At 36.8% G+C, this 26,435-nt stretch overlaps 1 protein-coding gene across 1 annotated transcript in view; it reads left to right on the plus strand.

Moving 5' to 3' along the window:
• The window catches only part of HS6ST3 (heparan sulfate 6-O-sulfotransferase 3), a 638,376-nt gene that overhangs the window by 264,601 nt on the left and 347,340 nt on the right, over window positions 1-26,435 (plus strand). The window contains exon 3 of the mRNA XM_077753959.1: window positions 18,928-18,935. Coding sequence (XP_077610085.1) covers window positions 18,928-18,935 — 8 coding nt within the window. The remainder of the gene's footprint in view (window positions 1-18,927; window positions 18,936-26,435) is intronic.

A 26,435-nucleotide genomic window follows, 5' to 3' on the forward strand; every position in this document is an offset into this window, starting at 1 on the left:
GAATAGAATGGCCACAGCTGGTAATTAAGAGTTCAGTAGTATTTAGGGCTCTAACACATCTTGGGATAAGGGGTAGGCCACTCTTCTAGGCTGTAGCCAGAGATGAAACTTCTCTTCTAATCCTAAATCTTATTCTGCTTTCATGTTGACTCTGGACAGGATAGAAGCTTTTATATCTTTTGTAGTCTTAACTTTAAAATCAGCATGGTATCATTTTTATAAAGCTACACCTAAAGCTTGATAAATTAACTTTATCAAGCTACGTGGTTCATCTCTGGTAAAAATATGGTTTGTATAAAATGTATAACCCTCATCATGCAGAGCATGAAGGAAGACATTAATATAACTTTTTGCCAGTAATCTTTATAATAAAGAGCTCGGAGTGTGATCCTATTATTTGAATTCTCCCTACCTTATGGTACCTTGTTTAGCACTGTGATAGGGAATAGTTTAAGAGTAGTGCAAACTCAAAATCATTTTTGTACAAAGTGAGGCTTAGATCTTTTAAAGAAAAAAGAAAAAAACGTACCCAAAGATGAGATAATTGTAATATCAAGTACTTAGAATCATTCAGTTTTATATACTACATGAAAACAAATAGATTTAATTGTGTTATTTTATTAACTGTAGAAAAAGCAAGTGGCGAAGGTAGCTAAGACATTAAAATATTACTGCCATATTTGCACCAAAAAATCTTCCTGTTAAGTTTTCACTTACTCATTTATTGCTTTGTGGTCTTCTCAGAAGGAAAGCTTTTGGCTAATGTGGTTTTATTATTTGGAAGATTTCTATGTGCTCCAGAGGATGTTGGAGAGACTCTATTTTTTCCCTAGCATCTGAGTTAAAAGATAAATTATGTTTTTGTAATAATAATACTATTGTGAATTTTTTTATAGTACTTCTGGAGAACAGCAAGAAGGGGTGTCTATTAGCATTACCGCATTCCTGTGGAGTTTCTAGCAACTGTAATTGTTCCTAATTTGTAAAGAAAACAAACTCCATTAAGTCAAATTGATCATTAATAGCAAACTAAACTCCATTCTCAATTTTAAGTAAGTGGTCTAGTCCTAAGTCTGCTGTTACATATGAATATGTTTTTTTCTCTCTTTTGAGTCTCATGTGGTTCTTTCCTCCCAAAGTGCTGTATACTTGATTCCAGGAACACTATCTTGAGCATAGCAAACACTAGATAAATATACAATAAAAGAGAGTCTGTAAGAGATAGAAGGAGGAAAGAAAGAAAGGTAAATAGAGGAAGAAAAGTAGAGAAGAGGTGAGGAAGGGATGGAGGGGTGGAAGGACCTGCCTCTTACTAACTAAGAGGATGTTTTCCTGAGTCTCTGTTTTCTTATTTGTAAAACGGGGGAAATGATACTTACCTTCTGTGGTTAGTTAGGGATTACCTGAGAGAGCATTTGTAGAATACATAGTATGATTAATTATTTTCTTTTCAGTCCTTTCTTTGAAAAATTCCATACTTCCTCCAGAAGTCTTCCCAAGCCTAGTTTGGAAATTCCAAGATATCAGCATATAGATACATAGGTTATACTACATTAAATTGAATTTTAATGTTCTCTCGGCGGCTTGCTTTTGATCTCCCACTAGGGCTATGTGGTGTGCCAGAGGCACCTTTTCCTACCTCTTAATCATTGGCATCCTGGTGGTAGCTTGAAATTGGCCATAGAAAATTGACAAACTTCTTCTTCCCCTCAGAGATTGTTTGTTGAACGGTCCCCAGCACAGCAGTGTCCTATAGGTGGCCTTTGGTCATGTGCAGTGGCTAACATTGATGAGTATCCCCTATGAGAAGTCAACACTTATAAATGGTGATAACATTGATCTGATTAGTAACATTTAAAAATGAAAAACAAGTATATGGGACAGACAAGCCAAGGAATTCAAGGGAAAGTATATAGTCCTCCATGGTCTCAGAAGTATCTGCCTTTTAATTTAACAAGACAATTAACAATGTAGGTGCCTAATTTTTAAAAACATTACACATTTATTAAGGATGACTTATGTAATGTTCTATAATGTTATTACTGTATGATTAAATATTTTTGAGTATCTTGTTTTTTTCTTTGATCCACTCATTCTTTTGAATAGTCCATTTTTGACTATCTTAATACTTGACTTTTTAACAAAGGCTAATTCAAACATTCTTATCAAGCACATATACAGTCCATGTCTTTGACCCACCAATAGGAATTGTTAAAAATGTATTTTAACATTTTAACACTGCTGTTAAATAATAACAAAATAAATAACATTTATTTCTTCTTGTACAGAAAGATGGATGGCATATTTATTTCTCTTTAGTTCTTGAGAGTCTTTAACATAGAAAAGTAGTAGATTGATTAGTAAATATACTGAAAATTTCCTACCAATAAAAAAATAACACATAAAAGCCCATTAAACTTATCATCCTTACCCATACATTCAAATGTATAATATTTCAATATTTACTCTGTGCTTATAACTGAACAGCAATGATACCATTTATTAAGAACTTACCAGACGTCAGATTTGAGTGAAGCACTTTACGTTCTATTATACATGTATGTATTTTATCTTCAAACAACCTTAGAAGATTTCTAGATTGGATATTATTATCTTCCCCATTTACAGATGAGAAAACTAGGTGTTAAGGTTATTATGATTTGCTGATTAATCTAGTTACTAGATTTGCAAAACAACTAGACATTCCATTTGCTGCTGTACAGGGTTCTGAGCAAATTCTGTTTCTTTCTAGTTGTGTGGACGTGTGCAAGCCTCTTAACCTATCTTTGCTCATTTTACTTATTGTAAGATGAGGATAATAACACCCCCCCCCCATGGACTTATTGCAGCTGTTAAATATCATAACGGGTGTGTGATTCTCACTGCTTAAAAATGCTGAACATAGGCTTTCTACCCTTATTCTTGTCATGGTGACTATTACAAGAAGTTTTCCAATAGTAACCTTCCATTCTCATCTTACTTCTTATCTTTCCATCAAAAATACTTTTTAATTGACTGAAGGAACTTAGGTGACTGTAGTAACACAGTTGTGTCACATTTCACATTTTGAAACACACCCTAACGTTACCCTTGATGGGTTATGCCTTTGTATAATCCACCACCCTTGAGTGGAAGTTGTGACTTACTTCCAGAAAATGAGACTTGGAAGAAGTGGTGGGATGTCCCTCCTGTGGCTGTTATATTATGTAAGACTTTGTTTCTGGCAGACAGGAGTGCCAAATTCTCTGGCTGGCCCTTCAGCAGCCTGGAGAGGCTGCCGTGTTTTGAGAGACCAAAGCAGAAGGTCACGTGGCATGCAGACAGCCTCTAGGAACTGATGGTGGCCCCCACAGGACACGCAGCAAGTAGGATAGGGACCTCAGGAATGGGATACTCCCATACCACATGAGCTAGGTAGAGGACCTCATGCTCTAGAAATGAATGCAGCCTGGCCATGATTCCAGCCTTGTGAGAACCTGAGCAGAGGACTAGTATGCTGTGTCCAGACTCCTGACCCTCAGAAATTACCAGATACTATATTGGCCTTCTGTTGAGCCACATTTATTGCTACCTGTGTGGTACATTATTATGCATTGGTAGGTTACTAATAGATACATCAAGTTCCTTAATACCTGTCTAACTTTGACCCATTTGCCACATGAGTATCAGACATTAATGTATGTCTTAAGTTTAATTTGTCACTATAACAAAATAAAATCTAGTTTCTTAAGTATTTAAATGGTGACTAGTGATTTTTAATTATACTATCAACCAGTTTAAAATGTGAGTGTGATTACAGAGCTAAAACAAACCCTTTTGGACTCAGAGAGATGTTAGAGTTTGTCTAACCCTGTTATTTTATAAATGAGACAATTGAATCACCTTTACACTACCTTCCATTGCCGCTGTGAATTGTGACATTCTCACTGAGATTTTTCTTACTTTACTGAACGAGATTTTCCACAAAATTTCAAGGGATATTGAAACAACTTTGCTTATATTGTTTACTTATAGGAATGAAGAAATGCCTAAAGTTGCACTGTACAGATACAAAGAAAAATACTTTAATGTTAACAAGAGCCCTCCCTACCCATTATTGAAGATCACTGATAGCTGCAGAGTGGAGACAGGCCTGGAGGTATCCAAAGGTTATCCATATCCACTGGCTGGTGCCATCTGTCATTGTTCCTCTTTCATGGGCTATCAGTAGGTTGGCTTCTGATTTAAGATTGGGAGACCCAAGTTTAATAAGTTTACCTGGGTGTCTCCTGCAGAGAATGTTCAGTTAAGTCACTGACTCATGATGTCTATAGAATAAGTAAAATTTCTGCACCTTGCTGTTGAAAGTCTTTCCTCAGTGATCTGTCCTAATTTACTGCTTATGTTCTATGACACTGGGCTGCAGGACTCAAACTTTCTTTTCAAGGGAGATTGGGCTTATCATTTCCACCTCTGGGTTTTGTGCACACAACTCACTACAAGTTTGAGCTCTGTTTTTCCTCAGACAGGGAAGTTCAAGTCCTCCATTTCTTCAGTGGGGGCTGCCTCTGTTCATCTGAACACACTGAGAGTACTCTCTTTGATTAGGTAGTGTTTAAATCACACACATGCATATACACACATACTCTTGGCTCCCTAAATAGACTAGATTCTTTGAGTTGAGTGAAGAGTGTCATATACTAATTTTCATTTCCTGCGATATCTAGTAATGTGCTTTGGTAATTATTAATTTGATGTTTGTTAACTGATTAATTGATTAATTGGTTAGGGTGGATAAGGAAGTGGGTGATGGACATAATTAGTGGGGTGATAACAGGAACTTGTCACAGTTGATGGGAACCCAAGAGTTGGTAACAGCTATACTTAGAGCCTAATAACAGGAGCATATCAGAAAAGGAACACTGTTGGGAACATGATGCCACCAGGGAGAAGGGACATGAGAAGCAGCATTGAGACTGAGTGGCCGAGGGAAGATTCCCCTATGGTTCAGGGCTTTGTGATTTTGGAATTGGGAGTGTAGGTTAATTCTCTGACACCTGAAGAGCAGGAAAATATGCCATGGTTTGTACGGGAGTTTTTCCTTTCCTCATGTCATGTCACTATAATGTCCTTAACTTACAGTACATCAGTATTTTAGAGTGTTTTCTTTTCCTTCTCCTAAGAGTAAACCTACCCCATAGTTTCCAGACCCAGAGTGTTAATTTGAAGATAATGAAGATAGAGATAGTACCAAAAGATAAAATCTAGAAGAAAATTTAAAGCGTATCTTTCTGGAATGAAATGATATGAATGTGAAACTGAGTCTTTCTAACTGAAAATGTATTGATTATTACATATTTAATTACTCTAAGCAAGGATAGCAAAGACATCAAAGTAATGAAAATGGTGTGGAGACTAGGCAAGCACAGAAGAGGTTGCTCTCTGCTTTTATGGGGCATTTTTTTAACAAAAGACTTTCCTTTTATTTTGTACTTCTGTTTTTTTCCCTTTCCCTAGTTGAAAAGATCTATCTTTGTTACTGTTGAACATCATTCTATTTTTAGCTCCAGCTTTTGGGGGTCATTTGAAACTATCGCCCACTAAAACTCTCCAAGTTGGATGTCAATACAGACTTAATAACCATCCTTTGTTGTTTTTTTCCATCATCCAAGTCACCATTCAACATGCCAGCTATAGGTCCCCTGTCTCCTTGTGGATATCCCTTAGTTAATTGATAGTTCTTCCAGAGCTACACACTTCTGTCCTATCTGCCCAGTTTGACAGTGTCCAAATACACTGAATGAATCTTGGTAAAAACTATCCCTTTTCTGGGGCACCTGGGTGACTAAGTCGGTTAAGCATCCTACTTTGGCTCAGGTCATGAACTCATGGTTTGTGAGTTCAAGCCCTACATTAGGCTCTATGTTGACAGCTCAGAGCCCAGAGCCTGTTTCGGATTCTGTGTCTCCCTCTCTGTCTGTGCCCTTCCCCCACTCACACTGTCTCTGTCTCTGTCTCTGTCTCTCTCTCTCCCTCTCTCTCAAAAAGAAATAAACATTAAAAAATTAAAAAAAAAACTATCACTTCTCTGTTTCACAGAGCTTTGTATATTGAATGTTACAATTGTCATGAGCATACACATTCATGAGTCAGAAATACTCTATACCAGCCTTTTTATTTACCATATAACCCTGTCGAATAATTCAGTAATTTGTGAGTTAAAGAACTCATCAACCCAAACTCTCTGAACTATCTGAGACCCTTTCAAGTTGACATAATGTATGTTTAACTTATTAACTATCTGAATAAGGGACAAATGGATGTACAGGCTATGAGACTTTGGGTCAAGTTACTTAACTTCATAGATCTTCATCTATCTAATGAGGAAAATAATACCGTATATTGCATAAGATTATTGGGTGGATTAAGTGAGATAACATACATAAACTGCTTAGAACAGCCTGGAATATATGCATACTGTATATGTTTTAGTTATTGGGTGGTCTGAAATGGCCAATGTTGATGTGACTGATCATTTCTGATTTTGTATTTGTTAATTGAGGCATAATTTGCATGCGATAAAAATGCACCATTTTAGTTGTGCAGGTTTTTTTTTTTTTTTTTTTGCTTTTGACAACTATATGCTCATGTAATTCACATTCCAGTTAAGATATAGAACACTTGTCTCACTCCCGAAAGTTCCCTGTGCACCTTTGCAATCAATCCCTTGTCTCCCAGAGGAAAAAAAAATTTTGATTTTTATTACCAATGGTTTGTTTTGCTTATTCTAGAACTCTTTTGTGACTTGCTTCTTTTCTTCAACATATTTTTGATGTTTACACATGTTGTTGCATCTGTCAGTTGTTTGATCTTTTTCTGAGGAGTAGCCCATTACACAAATTAATATACACAATTTGTTTTTCCAGTCTCCTATTGATGAATGTTTGAGTTATTTCCAGTCTGGGGGTTCCTAAGAATGAAACTGCATATTCACATATACATCTTTTTCTGGATATATGTATTCTTTTCTCTTGGGTAACACCTAGGAGTAGAACCATGGAATTAGTAGGTAGGCACATGTTAGCTTGTTAGGAAGCTGTCCAACAGTTTCCCAAATGGTTTTGCCATTTCTGTATTCTTAGCAGCAGTGGATGAGATTTCCAGTTCCTCCACGTTTGCACTGATCTCAGTCTGTCATTTCAGCCCTTCTAGTGGGTGTCAGAGGATCTCGTCATAGTTTTCATTTCCATTTCCCTGCTGACTAATGATGAGGAGAGTCTTTTCATGTGCATGCTGATCATTCATGTCTCTTCCTTTATGAAGCATCTACTCAAGTATTTTGCCAATTTGTAATTGGTTTGTTTTTATTATTGATTATGTTTATATGATTTCAATAGTTATTAACAAATTATGTGTATACATACAAGACATTTATTATCTATTTATTCCATTTGTCAAAGGAAGGAAATCACTGCTAGAGTGGTTTACTTATCCTCAAATAGACTCAGTAAAGTATCAGTACCTTTGTTTCAGAGTTTCACACCAAAACCAGAGCCAAAGCAGGTGTTGCTACCATCTGAGAATGATAATCATTTGCAGATGCTACATATGGTACCTCTGGTAACTCAGATCCTACATTATGTAGTTCTCTACATTTTTTACACTTTTGTGACTTAATCATTTCCTTCTTATACTTGTTTTAATTGGTCTCTTCAAGGAAACAAAATCCCTTTGAGAATATGGGAATAATTAGTTTCTATGAATTGTGTATTTGCAACAAACATTTTTTAGGTGGGGGGACCAACTGTCTTTTTCTGGGGGTCATTGCCTTCTATGTACAGTAATATAGCTGTGAAATTTGAATGCTTTCGTTAGCTTGTATCAGGGTCATTAAAGGAGAGACAGCTAAGAAATGTTAATACGTACTTAGAAAATGTGTTTGTTAATGGTTCTCAGGCAAAGACTGTGACAGAATTGCCCTTAATTCCATAAACATAAGGCATATTAATCCCTTTAGTTGACAGGTGCTTAAATGGGCAGATTGGATGAGTAATTGGGTTCTTCTCCTAATCCTTAGCTTTGAATATAAATGAGAAATATCTCTATATTTTTATTTGTCTTTAGTAACGTCTTCTAATTGATTTATTTTAAGATGAACCATTTCCAGAGAAAGACAATTTCTTTCAGCATCTGTTGTTCATAAGAGACGGGTTGCAACTATAAAACATTTCTAAAAGAACACACCTTTTAACACTCAACTGTGTTTCTAGATCTCATATGTAGGACTAAGGAAGTCATTCTCCAATTATTTTATTTTAAAGAACATTATTTTGGGGGAAAAAAAGCAGCTATTCCCCAGGAATAAAATGAATTCCTTTGGACGCTGCTCTGGGCCTTATATACCCCCAGGATACAATTTAGTGTTATATACTGTGTGACCCAAAAATTTTAAGAGAGTTTCTAAAAGAGTCTAATGTGCTCTCAGGAGGCAACGTCTGTCCTGGAAAGACCCGGCTCAATATTCCTTTTTACTTGACGACAGGGAGAGAAATTACTTAACACTTTAAAGAGTGGGCTGGTATATTTTTGAACCTTTTGTTGCAGACTCTCATCTGTCAGTGTGATGAAGGATTGGGGGAAAATTTTAGAGTAAGTAAGAATTGTGGCATGAGAAGAATAGAAGACATTTTATGGAGCAGTATAGGAAGCAAAGTTTGGAAGGAAAAGTCATGGGATTTTCAGTGCCAAATCAGGCTAACAAGCCAAGAAGTTTGCTAAAGGTCAACACCTTAATAGCAGTGGGTGTAACCAACACCTCTCACCAAAGCCATCTTGAGTTAGAGAATTTTTAATTGGTTAGCATTTGTTATGTTAACAAATTTGGGGGTTTTATTTTGGGGGAGGGTGGTGAACCATATCAGGGTATGGCTGGATGTGGAAATATGGTGTTACCATCTTTGGTCATTGTTGATAGGAACTTCTAGAAGGAAGGATCCGTATCTCTTCATTTTTGTACCTTTTGGATCTAACACCATGCCTTGCTTCTGGTAGATAAACAGGGAACATCAGTTAATGGAATAAAATCAGATTTAGGACCTTTCTACCAGACTCCAGTACTTCTGAATAATGATCTTTCTTGACAGAATGGGACAAACCCCTTTTCTTAAGTGGTAAGTACATCTGACAGTGTTACATTTTTACTCCCTTTGCTGGTATAAATTACCTTTCTAATGCAGAGAAAGATTACCTATGGCATAATAAGTCAAGAATCTTTGAAATGATTTTTTTCCATTGGTGTTAAAAGGCCTAGAACACAGAAAGAGACAAGTTTGGAAGAACAAAGGGATTTCAGAAGATTATTTACATTTTCTTGCAAGTGTCTTTGGTGTGGTGTTCAGTTACTTTTTAAAGAGATTCAAATTCATAAACTCTTGTGGCTTGACTTTTAGACCAATTTCCTTTTCCAGCAAGAAAGGGAACTTCAGAACTTTGGAAACATAGAACAACAGAAAATAAAATTCTCATTTGCTCAGCAGCCTGGAATTTTTTTTTCTAATTCACTTTTCAGCTATGTGGTTAATTTAGTTTTCTTTGAAATTTGTAATCCTTTTTGCACTAGGTTCTATAACTTTACATTCCATTCCGTAACTTGGAATACTAATGGCATTACCCTGTTGTGTTTATTTTGGATTAGTTCACCTTAATTACACTCAGTCTTTTCTAATCAGTTTTATATTTTTTTCAGACGTTAATCTGGTATCACACATGGATAATTACGACAGCTTCTTAATATAAAAAAAGAAAACATTCAACTAGTACTTCAAAGAGTGTAAGATCTTGTACCATAGTTCCTAGCCTCAGTGATCCTGATTACTTTCTCCTCTAACACTAGTGAATATCACTGTTATGTATTCCTGTATATTGAGCTTATCTTCATGAAATTAGGGTACTTTTCTTTCATGACTGAAAATACCTGTGCTCTCTGTTAGCTATAGACTGGATCACTAAAGTGCCATGTATATTCATCTTGCATTGGAATTTGGGATTAGCAGAATGTTTTATCTGTCATTTGCATTTCATGACCAGGGAGGGAGTTCAACCCAGACAAATCTAATGGGAAGTTTGGAACTGGCTTTATGGTCATTCTCAATTTTGGGAGGGAATGGTATGATTTTTAAAAATGTAGTTAGTGTTTTTTCAGACAACAGGAATTATAAAATGTAAAAAAAAAAAAAAAAAGCAACACATACAACTTATTTAAGCATAGCATGTCTTTATGCCCTGGGAGGTGGTGAGAATGCACTTCTTTGAGTTGGATAAAAGGTGCGTATCAGGTATTTAGAATCTTAAGTTGGCAGAAGTCCCTCTAAACAGGTTTTTGATTTGGCACGTGCTATCCTCTTTTTTGGGGTGTTATGAAGAAAGTCTCTTCCTATATTGACTCATTAGGTCAACATTCATTAAACATTTTCTGCAGACAAGATACACATACAACTGTATGTTTGAAATGTACTTTTCTTGTTTTCCATGGAAACTGCATCCTGTTCATTATTCTCCACTTCAGTCTCTACATATCTGTATTAACATTCTACAGTGTAGGGATTTTCCAAAAAAAGTACATTTTTAAAATTGTATTTGACTTTAAATCCAGGGAATGTCTTTGAAATGGACATCATTTGGTAATATTGAAACAATGCAATGATTGTTTTAATATTGAAATTAAAAATATTCTTTGTGAAATTTTAAGCTTAAAAGGAGAAAGCTACTGGGGCACCTAGGTGGCTCATTCCATTAAGCATATGACTCTTGCTTTCAGCTCAGGTCATGATCTTGCAGTTTGTGAAATCAAACCCTGCATCAGGCTCTGCATTGACAGTGTGGTGCCTGCTTGGGATTCTCTCTCTCTCTCTCTCTCTGTCTCTCTCTCTCTCTGTGCCCCTACCCTGCTCATGCTTGGTCTCTCTCACTCTCTCTCTCTCTCTCTCTCTCTCAGAATAAGTAAATGTAGTTTAAAAAAAGGAGAGAGATGTTTATAAAGTTTCTATCAATTTCATCTGACAAAGCATTTATCTCTTCATTGATAAAACGTTGGATATTTCTACAGGTAGTATGCATACTGGTTAAGATGTTAAACTTGGCTTTTGGATAGACTAGGTCCATATCTTTGCTTAGCTATTCACTGCCTGTTTAAATTTAAACAGCTTTTTGTTAGTTGTTTTATTTGTTTTTATTTTACTGATGAAATGGGAATCATAATAATATTCACCTCATAGAATTGTAATGATAAAGTAAGCAAGACTGTGTGAAAAGCCCAATATTGAGCCCATATTAGGGGCTCAATAAATGCTCATCTTTTATATCCCATACCTGCACAGTGTCTTGACCATGCTCAAAATTACTTATCGAATAAATAAGTCAATACTTTGGGTTCTGCAAACAAAATTGATTCTGAAACACCTGGCTGGATATGTTGTGTTCACTTTGGTTATCTGTTACACATATCCGTGAGTAAAGTGTTAATTATTTCAATCAGTAAATAAGTTTTTGATGACATAGTAAGATCAAGACACTGTGCTAGGTGCGGTCAGATATATAAAGCCAAAGAAGAGATTGTCCTTGGCCGTGAGGAATTTACATTACAATTGTAGATAGGAGATAAGATCTGAACGTTTGAAAAGTTTGAGAGTCATATTGAATTTAAGTAACAAGTGAAATGATAAAAGAAAATTATTTTTAAAAAGTCTCTAGTAAGTAATAGACATAATAAAAATCTTAATTGGTAAATAAAATTTCAAGCCTCAGGACTTAGGGACGATCGTTATAACTCAGAACTTCAGTATTGAGAATATTTGGGATTTTTAGCCTTGTTTTTAATATCAATGAGAGTGTGTCCTATTCTCCCCCCAGTATTCATATTTCAAAAGTATATGCTGTAAAAATAAATTGTGATAGTTATGCTTCACTACATGAGGGGCAACATGGTCTAGCTGTGTATACAAAAAGGGATAAAAATATTCTCTGACCTGGAGCACATTGCACAAATAAACATGAAACTACAGTATGACATGTGATATGATAAGATCATTCAATTAACATATCCTAGATGAGGAAAGAGACCGAGCATGTGCTCGGTGCTCACTATTGAATGGTAGTGATTTGCCAGGGATGCAAAGGTGAAAAAGATATATCCCTGACTTGGGAGGAAAGAGTCTAAAAGGGGAGGTGACTGATAGACAGACATACAGATAAACAGAAGATCTAGGTAAAAATGCCCTCATCAAATTTTGTACAAATGTCCTGGGAGGCCAGAGGAATGCACCACTTGAGCTACTATGAAAGGGTAATGAAGAGAAATAGTAAGAGGATTCTGAGTAAATAATAATGACCTCTAATGGAGAAATTAAGGAAGACTTCATGAAGGAATTGAATATTGAAGGGAGATTATCTCAGCAAATTCCCCAAGTGGGAGATATTGGTTCATATCTGATATGTGCAGCATCAGATTTGTATGGTGAATCCCAGACAAAATACATCATCCTCATATTTGGCCTCTGGTACAGTATCCAATCATTGCAGGGGCTAATAAATATTTGGTTGAGTAAATGAATATTGCATTTACATTGTGCATTAACAGAAGGAGGCAGGGGTTAGAAAAATTCTGAATAGCACCCCATTTCTCATTTATCTTTGTGTCCCCTACGGTGCCTAATACAGTGTCTTATATATTGTTGGTGCTGAAATACTTGTTAAATTCATGACTGTTGGGAGGAGTGTTGAGAATTAGGCTTCCGTGGTAAGTAAACACGTCAGAGTTTTCCCATGGCTAGTGTGTCAGAGCATATGTTAAATTTCAAATGTGTTTGTCATTGTGGTACTGGCACAAGATGAGATATAGATCAATAAAAAATGAATAAGTAAAACAATAAATAGGAACTTCTGTTTATTGAGTGCTCATAACTTTACATGTGCTGTGATAAGCATTTCATATAAATCATCTCTAATTTTTAAAACGATCTTCAAATAGATCCAACTCTGTGTTGTAGGTAATGGAATCAGACATCAAGAAGTGAATGGATTTATTTAAGGACACAAGATCAGTAAGACCTGAGAATAAATCTAGAAACAGAAAGCTCCTGAAAGGGTTAGTTACACAAAAGAAAGTAGACTATGATCATACAGTCTTAAAAACAAGTGCAAAAATGGAGATTTATTCAGTAATTAGGAGTAAAGTCTTAATTTCAGTAGAAATATGGTTCCATTCTTACCTGAAACAGTATTTCAGTGTGACTGCCAGATGGAGCAGAGTTCAGTGTGAAAAAAAAAAAAAAAAGAAAAAGAAAAAAAAAGAATAAAGAAATTATAAAAGCACCATCAGGTTAATATTTTCCTTATATTTGTAGGTAGAAAGACATTCTGTATATAACAGCAGAGAAAGGGGCAACAGTGAAAATAATGATAGATTTGACTACAGAAATATTTATAGTTTCCATAAATCAAAAGAATAAAAAGATACCATGCACAAAGTTGAAAAGAAAATGGCAAATTGTAAACAACAAAATATGCATCTGGAGGTTAAGAACCATGATATAATAATATGATATGATATATGATATCATATGATATAATATAATAAAGGTGTTTTACAAATAAATAAGAAAAATACAAATTTCCCAATTAAAAATGGGTAGAAGAAATATATATTATTCATATATAATATATATTAATTATAAATTAATAGACATATAGAAACAATCTCACTGATACTCAAGAAGTAAAAATTAAAGCCGTAATGAGATGCCTCAGATTATCTATCAAACTGATAATGATTTAAAACAAAACAAAACAAAATCTTTGCCCTGGGGGAAGTTCTGAAAAAAATAATAAAAAGACTAACAAACCTCTAATATGCTGTTTGGATATTTGTTGATACTTTTTCCCTCCAGCTGTGAAAAATTAAAGAAAAAGCTATAATAGAGAAATGTTAAAATATTGTTTGTTAATCATAATTATTGTTAGCCAAAGTATCCAAATTATATCCAGTGGAATATTAGTTAACCCCATTAGATATAATATTTAATTATACAATAAGTACCTTATATTAAATAAATAAAGGATAATATCACTGTTAAAATAGGAATATAAATAAATAAAAAGATTGGAAGCAATGCATTTAAATGTTAATCATGATGGTCTCACTTTGGTTACATTATAAAGGTCGTATTTTCCAAATTCACTATAATTAAGAAATGGTAAGAGAATAAAGCCGTAGTTCTTTTTAAAGAAGTAGAGAGAAATGTTTTGCTACACAATTTGAACTTTACTGTGAACCTTGGTGCTCATAGCTAAGAAGGGGGAATACTGCATTTCCAGATTAAAGTTCTTCAACCCCACTGTCAGGGAATACACAAGTGTATTATGTGATATGTAAATGTAAATGTCAAATGTGATAGAAACAGTAAGACTGGGTGAGAAATGAATAAGGGAGGGGTGAGTGGGAGGAAGGAATACAGTGACTTGAAGTTTCAGGGTTAGGGCACAGGGGAATGGTGGACCTCTTTACATAGACAGAAGGAACTGATTGGGATGCAGAGAAAGATGGTGGTGGGCACGGTGCAGGCACTGGGTATTTCTAAGAAGGAAGGTCCAGGACTGGACTGAAGAAGGGGCCCAAGAAGAAGATCTAGATTGGAGATAAAGATTCTAAGTCAGGGGCGGGGCTGAGAGCACATCCTGGGGAAGGGCTTTGTGAAGAAAAGAGGATGGCTGATATAATGGTGGGAAACGCAGACATTTAGAGAATGAGGTGGATTGAGAAGTACTCAGAAAGAAATGGTCAGGTGCTGAGAGCTAAGAGGAGAATCAAGAAAATCTATTCTAGGATAATAAAAAAGAGAATTTCTGCAATAAGAGAATGTCAGACACCACAGAGAAGCTCAGTGAGAAAAGTATTGGATGGTTTTGATTGGATCTCTTTCTTTCAGTAATTTATAGGATTTCAAAAGAAACATCTCCAACTCAGTTTGAAATGATTAGTTTTTATAGGGCACAAATTCCATTAAAACCTGCAGATTTCCATTTTGAACTTTTTTTGCATATGTAATGTACACATATATAGAGAAGTGTAAATATAAATATTAGACATAGTGTTGGATCAATATTTATGGAATGAACAATCGAGGAAAGAAAGTTAGAAGAGAAAGAATATAGAGGGAACCCTTGAGCACTATCCCCTCTTCCTCCCCTTTTCCAAATCAGCCTGACCCACTGTTACTTCCTGTCTGCTCCTGGAAACAGACTGACTTTGTTTAAGGTGCAGAGAACATGACCATCAGTGCATGTTACCTGAGCCCTCTTTCATTTGAAGGGTCCTTTGGGCGGGATGCTTTTTTATTTTACGGTCATTATCAGATGGCACTGTTTGTAATTAGAATTTGAGATTGCAGCCTCAATCTCAAAATTGTTTCACCTCTTCATGAATGTTATTCATTGGTTAGTCCAAGTGTTTCTTAAGTTTATGAGTAACAGTACCTTGAACACATCTGAAAATAAAGTAACCTGGAAACCAAACGAAAGGGTACACACAGTGTAGAATTTAATCGGTTAAAGCACACAATGTGATCTTTGGAGGAGCAGAGAAAACACTGGTACCCCTGTGGCATGAAGGATAATCTTGGTAGATGTGGTCAGAGAAGAAACTGGGGTGAAAGACAAAGAAAAGTAATGCATTATTTTATGCAACATCGCTTAAGAATTTTCACACTGTCCGTATGTCCTTGCAGAATATTAACAGGAGAATTTATGGAGGATATGTGGTAAAACTTAATTTTTAGAAGAAAACTGTGCTATTTGATTTCAACACCATCCAGGTAACTGCTGCATGTTAACTTTTGTTTTACTTTTAAAATCCTTCTTGAATTTGCTTAGAAAGGTTAGAGTTGTGCAAATAATATGGTATTTGGTGGCTATTGAAGGCTTGAATATAATTCATGTGATAATTGTTATGAATCATGTTTTGGGTCTAAATCCATCTACTAAGGTTTGCAAACATCATCGGTCTTGAACTTCACCAGCTAATGTTGCCTATTGCCTAATAGGGGTGCCCTGTGATTAATGTGATTACTGCTACTATCTTGCATGTGTCTTACCAAGATCCGTAGTAGAATTCCTTTCTTCCTGTAGCTAGGTTTTGATGAGATGAAAAGTAGACCATTAGAGCTTAGGTTTCAATTATGAATGCGTATCATGTCTGCAATTATGTTAAACACAGGCAACAAAGTGTTACATAAATTAAACTGGACAATAGCCAAATTTCTTTTAGAGGATGACAAAGTCAAAACCGAGGGAGAGGATTTCAATGTCTTTTCAAACCCATATGGTGAGTTGTGCTGATTTTGTTACGGTTCTAAAATTCTTAACGAATGGCCTTGTTTAGTCATATCTTTAAGAAAGAGAGTATTTTAATAATGCATTTTAGGAGATAAAGAGTAAAATAGAATTTTCACAGAGATCAGCCCTGCAGAGGAAAACATTTATTTTATTGTGGTTTACTAAGTATTAAATGAAACAAGAAGGGATTTTTAGTCATACTGTTCCTTTGCTGATTAGAATAATGGAATTTGGGATTTTGAAGAGATCTTAGCATCATTTAGCCTGACCTTTTAATGCGTATGCAAAATATGGAGTCCAAAAAGGTGTATTTACTCATAGCCAAATATTAGCTGGTTTTGTGATTTCAACTTCAAGTCAGATGCCTAGATTTATATTCTAGTTTTCTTTCTTAACACGGTGCTATTTCTTGCTGAATACATATGGGCTTGTTTTCATTTTGCACAAAATTGACCTTAGGTGTTTAAAAAATGCTATATTTTATAAGACATGATGGAGACTTTCTTAGAACACTGTGATATTTGAGCCAGAAATTAAAGTTGCTGTTTCTTAAAAAAAAAAAAAAAGTCACCACACAAACCCAAAACATTTCTTGAGGATTCAACAAATTTTATTCTTCTAAATTTAGCCTCCCTAGTTATAATAATTAACTTCCCAAAAAAGGTAGATTTAAAAATAGGATATTTTAAACATAACTGAAAAATTCAGGATAGGCTACTGCTGCCTTACAATTATGGTTCTTTAGGGAATGGAATGACCCTGCTCAACCATTTTGAATCTTCTCACAGTGTAGCATTAATCAGAAAATTACAGTTCCTGAGGGAACTTGTCTGGGAACACGATGTTCAGTACAGATGGGATGGGAGCGGATGAGGAGCAGGAGGGAGGTAGAGTCATCTTACACGTCTTCGCCCGGGAAATCTCAGGCATCCGTGAGGAGCCCCCAAATCCTTTTGATGGAGCGGACACAGTATAATACAACTCTTAAGCCTCTCTTAGTCCAGTGATGCACTTCCATTATCCTCTTGCTAAGCTATAACAATTTTCATTGCCTTTTAAAGGAAAGAAAAAATAAAGTGCTCTGCTTTTATTTGGAATGAAGGGCATACCATTTCCTCACTCTGTCTTTGCTGGTTCTGCCTAATGAAGCAGCTTAGGCACCACGTGACCAGAATAGCCGGAGTTGGGGAAATAAGACCAGCTTGCATAGCTGTCGAGATGGGCATATTGGCACTGAAGACCTTTGATTGGCTTTAGAAAATAATAGTTGATGTTCTCTGTGGATCTTGCAAGAAAATCTTACTGAAAAAGACATGTTTCATTTATGCCACTTCCTTCTGTTACTGGCAGCTCTGCAAATGATCTGGAACAGGTGGGCATGCCAATAAGCAAAGAATGTGCTTTATAGCCTGTCATACTCTACTTATCTTATTTTGATGAAGATATATAAGGGGAAGATCACATTTGTACTTGATCTTGTGTTAGGAATCTGTAAAGCACTAACAAAATAAAAGGCACAATTTCTCTTTGGTAAGTTAGTTGACTATTAAAATTGAGAATAATTTTCTTGCAATTTCACAGTATAGTTTTTCATCGATGGCAGTCATCACTTGGGGAAGGAAAGGGAGAAGCAGTCTATCAAAAACAGATAAAGAAAAGCCACACCACAGCCTGCTGTTTCTGCTATTTTGGATGATCGAGCTTGTGCGCAAATGAAATCATGACAGATTCATTTATATGAAATGGCCATTGCTGATCTCCTTGCCAGAAACTAGATTGCTTTTTTATTTAGGAGATTTGCAGAGCAGTCCTTAGCTTTTTTAGTTAGTGGCAAAATGGCACCTGGCCAAACTGCCTCTTCTCATTCAGTTGGTATCGCCAATATCTTGGGATGCATGCATTAGAATGTATTTGCAGTCAATAGAAAAAAAATTTTCCCCATTAAAAATTTTTAATCACTTGTATAGTTGGATTGGGGGATTCCCCCATTTAGCCCAATACAAAGATTCATAGCTAGAATGGTATCAATTTTGCTGTCAATAAGAATAGAGTTATGAATAAAATGACAACGACACAAACAACTTATAGATGATTTTTCATTAATGTTATTTACTATTATTGATGATTTTCCTGAAGGGTTTGAAGTATTTTCATTGCTGGTTATTCAGGCCAAATTTGCTGAACAGCTGAAATCAATAAATTGATTGGAGAGCATAAAGGTATTAGGTAGTTACAAAGAAATATCTTCTAGAACACTAAACTAGCCACAAGCGTTTTTTTTTTTTTGTTTTTTTTTTTGGATAGCTCATTTATTAATTTCCACTGGCCCTTAGAGAGGCTTGCCTGCTTGCTTATCTTTGGTTAACTTTCCCACCGCCAGCACACGTTCAGAGGTTCTTAGCAAGGAGAAAGGAATTAGAAGAATTATTATCAGACGAATGACTGTATTTTGTAGTTTTATTTTGCAGTTTGCTTCTGTACCCTTTTCTTACTGGTACCAGCTGTTGGTGTGTTCAGTGGACCAATAAATTTATTCATTTATGAGAGTCTGCTATGTACAAGGTACCTGTGTCAGGAGCTAGGGGTTCCGAGCAAAATAAACAAAGAGCCCTGCCCCACTGAGCTCATTTTAATGCAATGTCTTCTTCCTTGCTCTACCAAATAACCACTTGAGAGAGAGAAATCAGCAAAGATAAACACATCAAGTTTTACTACTGATAAAGGTGATTGGAGGAATGTGGTTTTTGATTTAGCAGCCCAAAGGGGTTTGCTAGTTAATATTTTACTCCTTTGCTAGACTTTGAGGTTTGGGGCACCTGGGTAGCTCAGTCGGTTAAGCATTTGACTTTGGCTCAGGTCATGATCTCACAGTTCGTGGGTTTGAGCCTGGTGTTGGGCTCTGTGCTGACAGCTAGCTCAGAGCCTGGAGTCTGCTTCAGATTCTGTGTCTCCCTCTCTCTCTGACCCTCCTCTGCTCATGCTGTCTCTCTCTCCCTCTCTCAGAAATAAATAAAACATTAAAAAAATTTAGACTTTAAGTTTCATGAGAAGCGAAGCCATATTGGTTTTGTTGACTACCATCTATATAGAGCCAACATAGTGAAAAAATATATAACATCGTATAAATTACATATATGTATAAATGTATACATGTATTTTATATTTATATACTTGTATACATATATTTATGTATGTGTATATAGATGATTTCACATATATACATAATTGTATGTGCATATATATGTATGTGTAAATAGAGGCAGAATCTCTTCTCCTTATTTGTGGTAGTTGTGTTCTGTGAAATTTCTGTGGACACTGAATTAGTGAATACTAATTACTCCTAGGGGAAATGCAAGTTTAGATTCCTGCAAGCCTCTGGTCACACAGCATTTTCAACTGATCAATACACAACGTTGTTTTATGTATCTTTCTATTTAAAGACACAATATTTGATATCTATTGTTGGTTCATTAACCTTGAACTCATGGCCAAGCACACTATATAATAACTCCTGCCTGTATCTAACATGTATTTTCTCCCTAAGGCACATCTCGCCTTCTTGCATAAGCTTAGGAATACCAGACAGCACTTCATCTGTATGCTTGGGGACCATTGTAAGCAGCAAAATTACCCAAAAAAAGCACAAATATGTAAAAAAACATGCCACTAAATAGAGCACAAAAAAGATGCTTGTCTGCATGATGAGAGCGGAAGCAAGAAGGCAGAGCATTGCCTTGTTCAACTTCAGTTGGGACCATGCCTCCCAGTAACTCAGAATTGTTGCTGCTCTGAGCATGTGGTCTGAAACATCACAAAGGCACCAGGAGTATTGATCTTGGTATTATAAATAAATTTTAGTGAGTGGGTGATTTTGCAAATATGGAATCTGCAAATAATGAGGATTGACTTTATATGTAGATACAGATTAAATCGCATCTTCTGTCCTTGTTAGTGAGTTCGGTGCTGTGAATTTAGCTCTGGACGAGTTTCTCAAAGCTGGAAATGCAGTTTCCAGCTCACAAGTTAAGGCAAGTTAAGCCCCTCCCCCCAAGTGCTGGGCTCAGCAATCCGGACCTCCTCTCTGCCTTTATACTGGTAGGCACCCTAAGAGATGGGATGGCACAGTGGTTCAGTCAGCCCACAGGCACATCCTGACTGTGCCCCTAGCAGTTGTGAGTACTGAGCGGGAGAAGAAATGGCTGGAAAAGAGAATGCAAGCAGCAATGAGTGTGTGGAAACACCAGAAAACAAGCTGGCTGAACTTGACCAGGCAGCAGCGTGGCCTTGTTCTCAGTTGTGGGCCAGATTCCTGTTTATGGCTGTAACTCCAGGCTTCACTGACTCACTGCACACTTAGAAACCTGTGGGTCCCAGCCTCCTGAAGACTACGTCCTTCCCAGCTGACAGGCAGTTCCTTCAAGGACACGGGACTTGACACATTGCCCTGGGAGCCTAAAGTTCAGCACCAACACTTAACAAGATCCTCATAAATACCTTCCTTTTTTCTTTTTTTTTAATGTTTATTTATTTTTGAGAGAGAGAGAGAGCATGTGTGAGCGAGGGAGGGACAGAGAGGGAGAGAGGGAAACAGAATCCCAGGCAGGCTCAGCACTGTCAGTGCAGAGCGATGCTGGGGTGGAATCACGACCCCACTAACCTTGACATTATAACCTAAGCCCTTGATAACACGATTTGATCCTTGGTCACTTAACCCACTGAACCACCCAGGCGCCCCACCCATAAATACCTTCTTGATTGATTAACTGTATTCAGGCTTTTTACTGATTTTAAGTTAGACTTTTTTTTAGTGCCGGTTGAATAGGCAGATGCCTAAAATTCCTATATTGAGATGAAAAACACCTTTCATTCTATAATATGGCAGCAAGAAAAGGATCACAAAAACTCATTTGTAACAATTTAGTGTGAATGCTTTTCTGTTAAAATGCAGTCAACAAATGTACATTATTAATTATGAGTTTCTTTTCCATTTCTATTTTTCCATCCTTCAGGCATCTGTAGCAAAAAGACACCTTAATATTGAAACTGCATAAAAGTGTAGGGAAAAAAATGAAACAGCCAATTTAAAAATTAAAAAAAAATAAATTTGACCAGTTTGCACTTGATTGGGCCTGGACAGAGAATACAGATGGGCACTGTGGTATACTATTTACTAAAGCATCATTTCTGCTTGGTCTGATATTTAACTGATTAATTAATTTATTTATTTTAGAGAGAGACAGAACACGATCAGGGGAGAAGGGCAGAGGGAGAGTGAGAGACGGAGAGAGAGATGGAGAAAAAGAATCTTAAGCAGGCTCCACACTGAGTATGAAGATTGATACGGGGCTCAGTCCCACTGTGGGATCGTGACCTGAGCCGAATCAAAGGTTAAATGCTCAACTGACTAAACCACCCAGGCACCCTGCTTGGTATGATATTTTGATGATGATGATAGATAAATAGAGAGATAGGTAGGTAGATAGATGAATTTGTATGAGAGCATAGATTTTTATAGCTGCCATAACAAAGTACCACAAGCTAGGTAGCTTAAAATAACCGAAGTTTATTATCACATAAACCTGGAGTCTAGACATACAAAGTCAAGGTGTCAGTAGAACCATGCTCCCCCAAAACGTGTAGGGGAAAATCCTTCCTTGTACCAATAATCCTTGGCTTTCCTTGACTTATAGAGACATTACTCCAACCTCTGCCTTCACTGTCACCTGGCCGTCTTTGCCCCGTGTGTCTCTGTGTCCACATGGCATATCCCGCCTCTTCTGACACGTCATACTGGATTAGGACCCATTCTAATGATCTCATCTTAACTTGATTACACCCGCAAAGACCCTATTTCCAAATAAGGTCAAACACACAGGTACCAGGAGTTAAGACTCCAACATATCCTTTTATATATTTATATATTTTTTTCTTTGTTTTAGAGAGAGAATGAACACAAGCAGGGAAGAGGGACAGAGAGAGAAAGAGAGAGAATCCCAGGCAAGCTCCATGTCTAGTGTGGAGCCCGTTGGGAGGCTCAGTCCCACGACCTGAGCCAAAACCAAGAGTCAGAGGCTCAACTGACTGAGCCACTCTGATGCCCCTCAGTGTAGCTTTGTGAAGATGAGATTCAACCCCATAATAGAGGGGTTGCTCTATCATTCATGAAGATCTTGTATATAACTTCAGGACACAACCTTACACAGTCACAGATATCTGTGGGCTTCTCCAATTCCCCCTTGCATGGGATTTTCATCAAGTTTTCCAGCCAGCACTACCAAGCAACACATAGCTGACATCTATGTGCCCTGCAGCCGTGTTCTCTCACCAATACATTCTGGGTAGGTGGGAGAACAGTGCTGGGAATCATCTGATGTGCACCTGGATGTATATGAAGGGATTTATGACACAGCTTGGAGGAATAAAAGGTGACATTTTTGTGTTTGGAAGCATCCCTGTGTTGTATCTACTTGCCTGGACTTCTTTGTGTGTTTCCCTCTTCCTTACCCTCCATCCTTTGTGCCATCCTGTTTCTTTATCAGATTCCTGGTATACTGAATCCCAATGTGCTTTAATGTAACATGGACAACGACTCTAGTGGATGAGAAATTTTCATGCAAAAAATTTATTTTACGTATTTTTCCTATTTTGCCAGCATGGTAAATATTTGGGGAAGAGCTATCTTTAGGCAACAAATACATTTTCTCAATTTTAAAAACAGCTCATACTTGATGATCAAATATGTTCTAGTATTGGATTTATGACTGTTTTGTCACAGTAGTGCCCATGTTTGCACTTTTCATGCCTCCTTATGTTATGTACACTGACAGATGAGGTCTTCATAACCCAGATATTTTGTGCTTTTCACTTATAAGCATGTTTTTCATTTGGTTTGGGAAACAGCTCTGCATAGTCAGGGAGTAATATAGTTATTCCCACTTTGTCTGGAAGGAGGAAAATTGAGAGCGTGTGAACTGAGATTCACCCCATTAAGGAATGAGAATGTGTTTTGAATCTTGGTTCTCTTAGCTCCAGTTTGGCTTTCTTTTCTACTCACTTTATATGCCTCTTAAACTTTGTTTTCCCCCCACTTTTTAGAAAATTAGCCACACGTAATTGACTCCTTCTGATGCTTTTTTGAGAATTTCTCACTAGTACTGGACTGCATTATGTTGATTCCACTGGAAGTTATTCACAGTGGAAATCAGAGTTTCATAAGAAAGCTAGTAACAAATGTTAATATTGATTACTATTGAATCATTAAAACCCCATTTTTTTAGTTGTTGCACAGAAATACTCCTTGGGTAGAATTGCTTTATCATAACAGAGATTCATAAAATATTAAGTCATTCATTCATTCATTCACAATATTGTTTCCACTCTGTAGAGAACTTTCAGGATACTGTCAATACCTCAGCTTCTCAAGGAAGGGGAAAAGACAGTACTGCTTTACAGTTTGTTATAGTTGGATTGAAAATCTGATCATAGTATTCCCTTATTTAAAATATTTCCATTTTACTCAAGATGAAGACCAACCTCCTTCTTAGCATGGCATAGAAGGTCTGCTACACTCAATGATCTGCAGTCACCTGAACGTGCCATTTTCTTTCTCACCTTGGCACATGCTGTTCCTTTGCATGGCTCACCCAGTCATCTCCTTAGGTTCCGTTACAGTAATCTTTAGTGAAGGTGCTCCTGAGAAAGCAAGGAGAATTCATGTCTTCCACCCTACGTCCCCATAGTATTTTGCAAAAGCTTTAGTAAAATAGTCAACATATTGTTTATTTGTATATCTATTTTTCCATAGTAGATTGTAAACTCTTTGAGGTCAAGGAACAATGTCTTTTCATTGTTGTATGTCTAGTCGATAAACTTGGGTATTGGTTGAGTGCCCCCCTCTGGCACATAGATAAGTAAATGTTTATTAAATGAATGCATGTTTTCATGCCTTGGCTCATTTTCTTCACAATTCAGCTTTTCATATCTTTACATAATTGCTTTATCATTTGTGAAATAATTATCACCTCCTTCTGAATATATTGCATGTTCCGTGCTTCCCTGCGTAATACTGATTCGTTTTAGCACTATTTATCATAGAAGTGTTTTTGTAATTAAAACAAAATTACAGATCCCTGTATATATACTCTTTGCCGTACACTTTCAGCCAGTGAGTGCTGTGGCAGACTGTGCCATACGCTCTTGGCCAGAATGCATTAGCACATATACTGCAAACTCTCTCAGCCGTGTGTGAGCCCACTGCACTATTCTGAGTTGAGTGGGTTCTGCAACACATGTAGTTTGGTCTGTAGTGTTCTTCTCTCTTTGTCACATATTTTGTACTTTGGCAAACATCTCTGCAAAGCAACAATATCTTTTTTGGTATTGAAATGTGGGTTTTATGGTAGCTTAAAGGTCCTCCAGGCAATGTTCTAGAAAACAGAAGATAATATTTATCAGGAAATCAGGGATTGATAAGTCCCTTGACATTATGGAGGGCGTATATACATCACCGCAGACTGGGCAGGACATTCTACAGAAGATTGGGGTCTAGAACAAACTATGGTGGAAAATGTATCATGATTTCAGGACATTTTGAGGAGGATGAGGGAGCAGTTGTCACTGTGTGATGCATCTCCATGGGGACAAAGATATAATGGCTTCATGTCTTGTGAATCACACTAGAACTAATTCTCTTAGAGCTCTTATCTGGGAATGCACCCCACCCCTTTCATTCCTATTCTTAAAATGGGGTGTGTATTTACTCTTAGAATTAAATGCAAGATAGCAAGGCATGTGATGGAAAGGACACAAAATAACAAACTAGCAAGAGGTAATAACAAAAAAATAAGTACTCCCATTTATCTTTTACTTACAAAGCATGTTTTCTCCTTTTTACTTGCTTTTTAAAGCATCTAGTCCAACCACCTCGCTTATATAATACTATCATAACATCATAAGTAATATACTTGTATGTGAACATTAAAGGAGGCATGCATGTTTAGGAGTGACTGGGTGGATCAGTCAGTCAAGTGTAGGCTCTTCGTTTTGGCTAGGTCCATGATCTCATGGTTTGTGAGTTCGAGCCCTACCTTGGGCTCTGTGCTGACAGATTGGGATTCTCTCTCTCCCTCTTTCTCTGCCACACCTCTGTTCCTTTGCTGCCCCTCAACATAAATAAATAAATAAAAATAGCACTCTTGTGTGCTCTCTTTCAAAATAAATAAACTCAAAAAATAAATAGCATTAAAAGTATATAACTGAAACCAAAGTCTTCAGTGGACAATAGAGAAAATGCAACAATTTTTACTTTCTTATTTTTCAGGACTCCGTATGTTTTTCCCAAGGCTTATTGGATTTTGGGAAAGTGGTCTTCCAAATAGAATCCATGAAACCTGCAAATCCTGCTTTCTTTAAGGAGGAAGTTTCCATCTTCATTCTAATTCTGAAATTTCACCTTAAATCAAAATGAGCCGTTCATTCAGAGACAGTCACTCAATTTTTCAGATTCTTTCACTGATTCCAAAAACTTTTAGAGAATGTCTGTTATGTGGCTAGTACTCTTCTGGGTCCTGGGTCCAAAAAATAAAAAAATAAAATAAGCCCCTGCCCTCAATGAATTTATTTTCTAGCAGGGAGGATAGGAAACAAATAAACAAATGGTGTGTGCTCTCAGGGAGTGAAAAGCAAGTGAGAAATAAAATGTGTCAGTTGACTGGGCCGGGGCCGGATGTGGGTGAGTCTGAGACGGGGGTGGATGGCCGAGGCCTCTGGGAGGTAATATTTGATGAAGCGAGAGTACTATCCATTTGGAATTCTTCACTGCAGGCAGAAGGAACCGCAGTGCAAAGGCTCTTTGATGGGGGTGCACATGACAAGCGTGAGGCCAGTGTGGCTGGAGCAGGAAGAAGGTTGGACCTTGTTGGCCACTGTGAAGAGTTTATATTTTATTCTCACCACGATGGTACACTTCAGAAGACCAGTCTAACTTCATCTTACCGGTTGCCGTGTTGAGAATAGACTACAGGGAATGAATAACATGAAATTAGGGAGACCAGTTAGGAAGCTACTGTAGT

Source organism: Crocuta crocuta, unplaced genomic scaffold (genome assembly GCF_008692635.1).
Source record: "Crocuta crocuta isolate KB4526 unplaced genomic scaffold, BGI_CrCroc_1.0 scaffold31, whole genome shotgun sequence".
In the NCBI taxonomy this organism is placed as follows: Eukaryota; Metazoa; Chordata; class Mammalia; order Carnivora; family Hyaenidae; genus Crocuta; species Crocuta crocuta.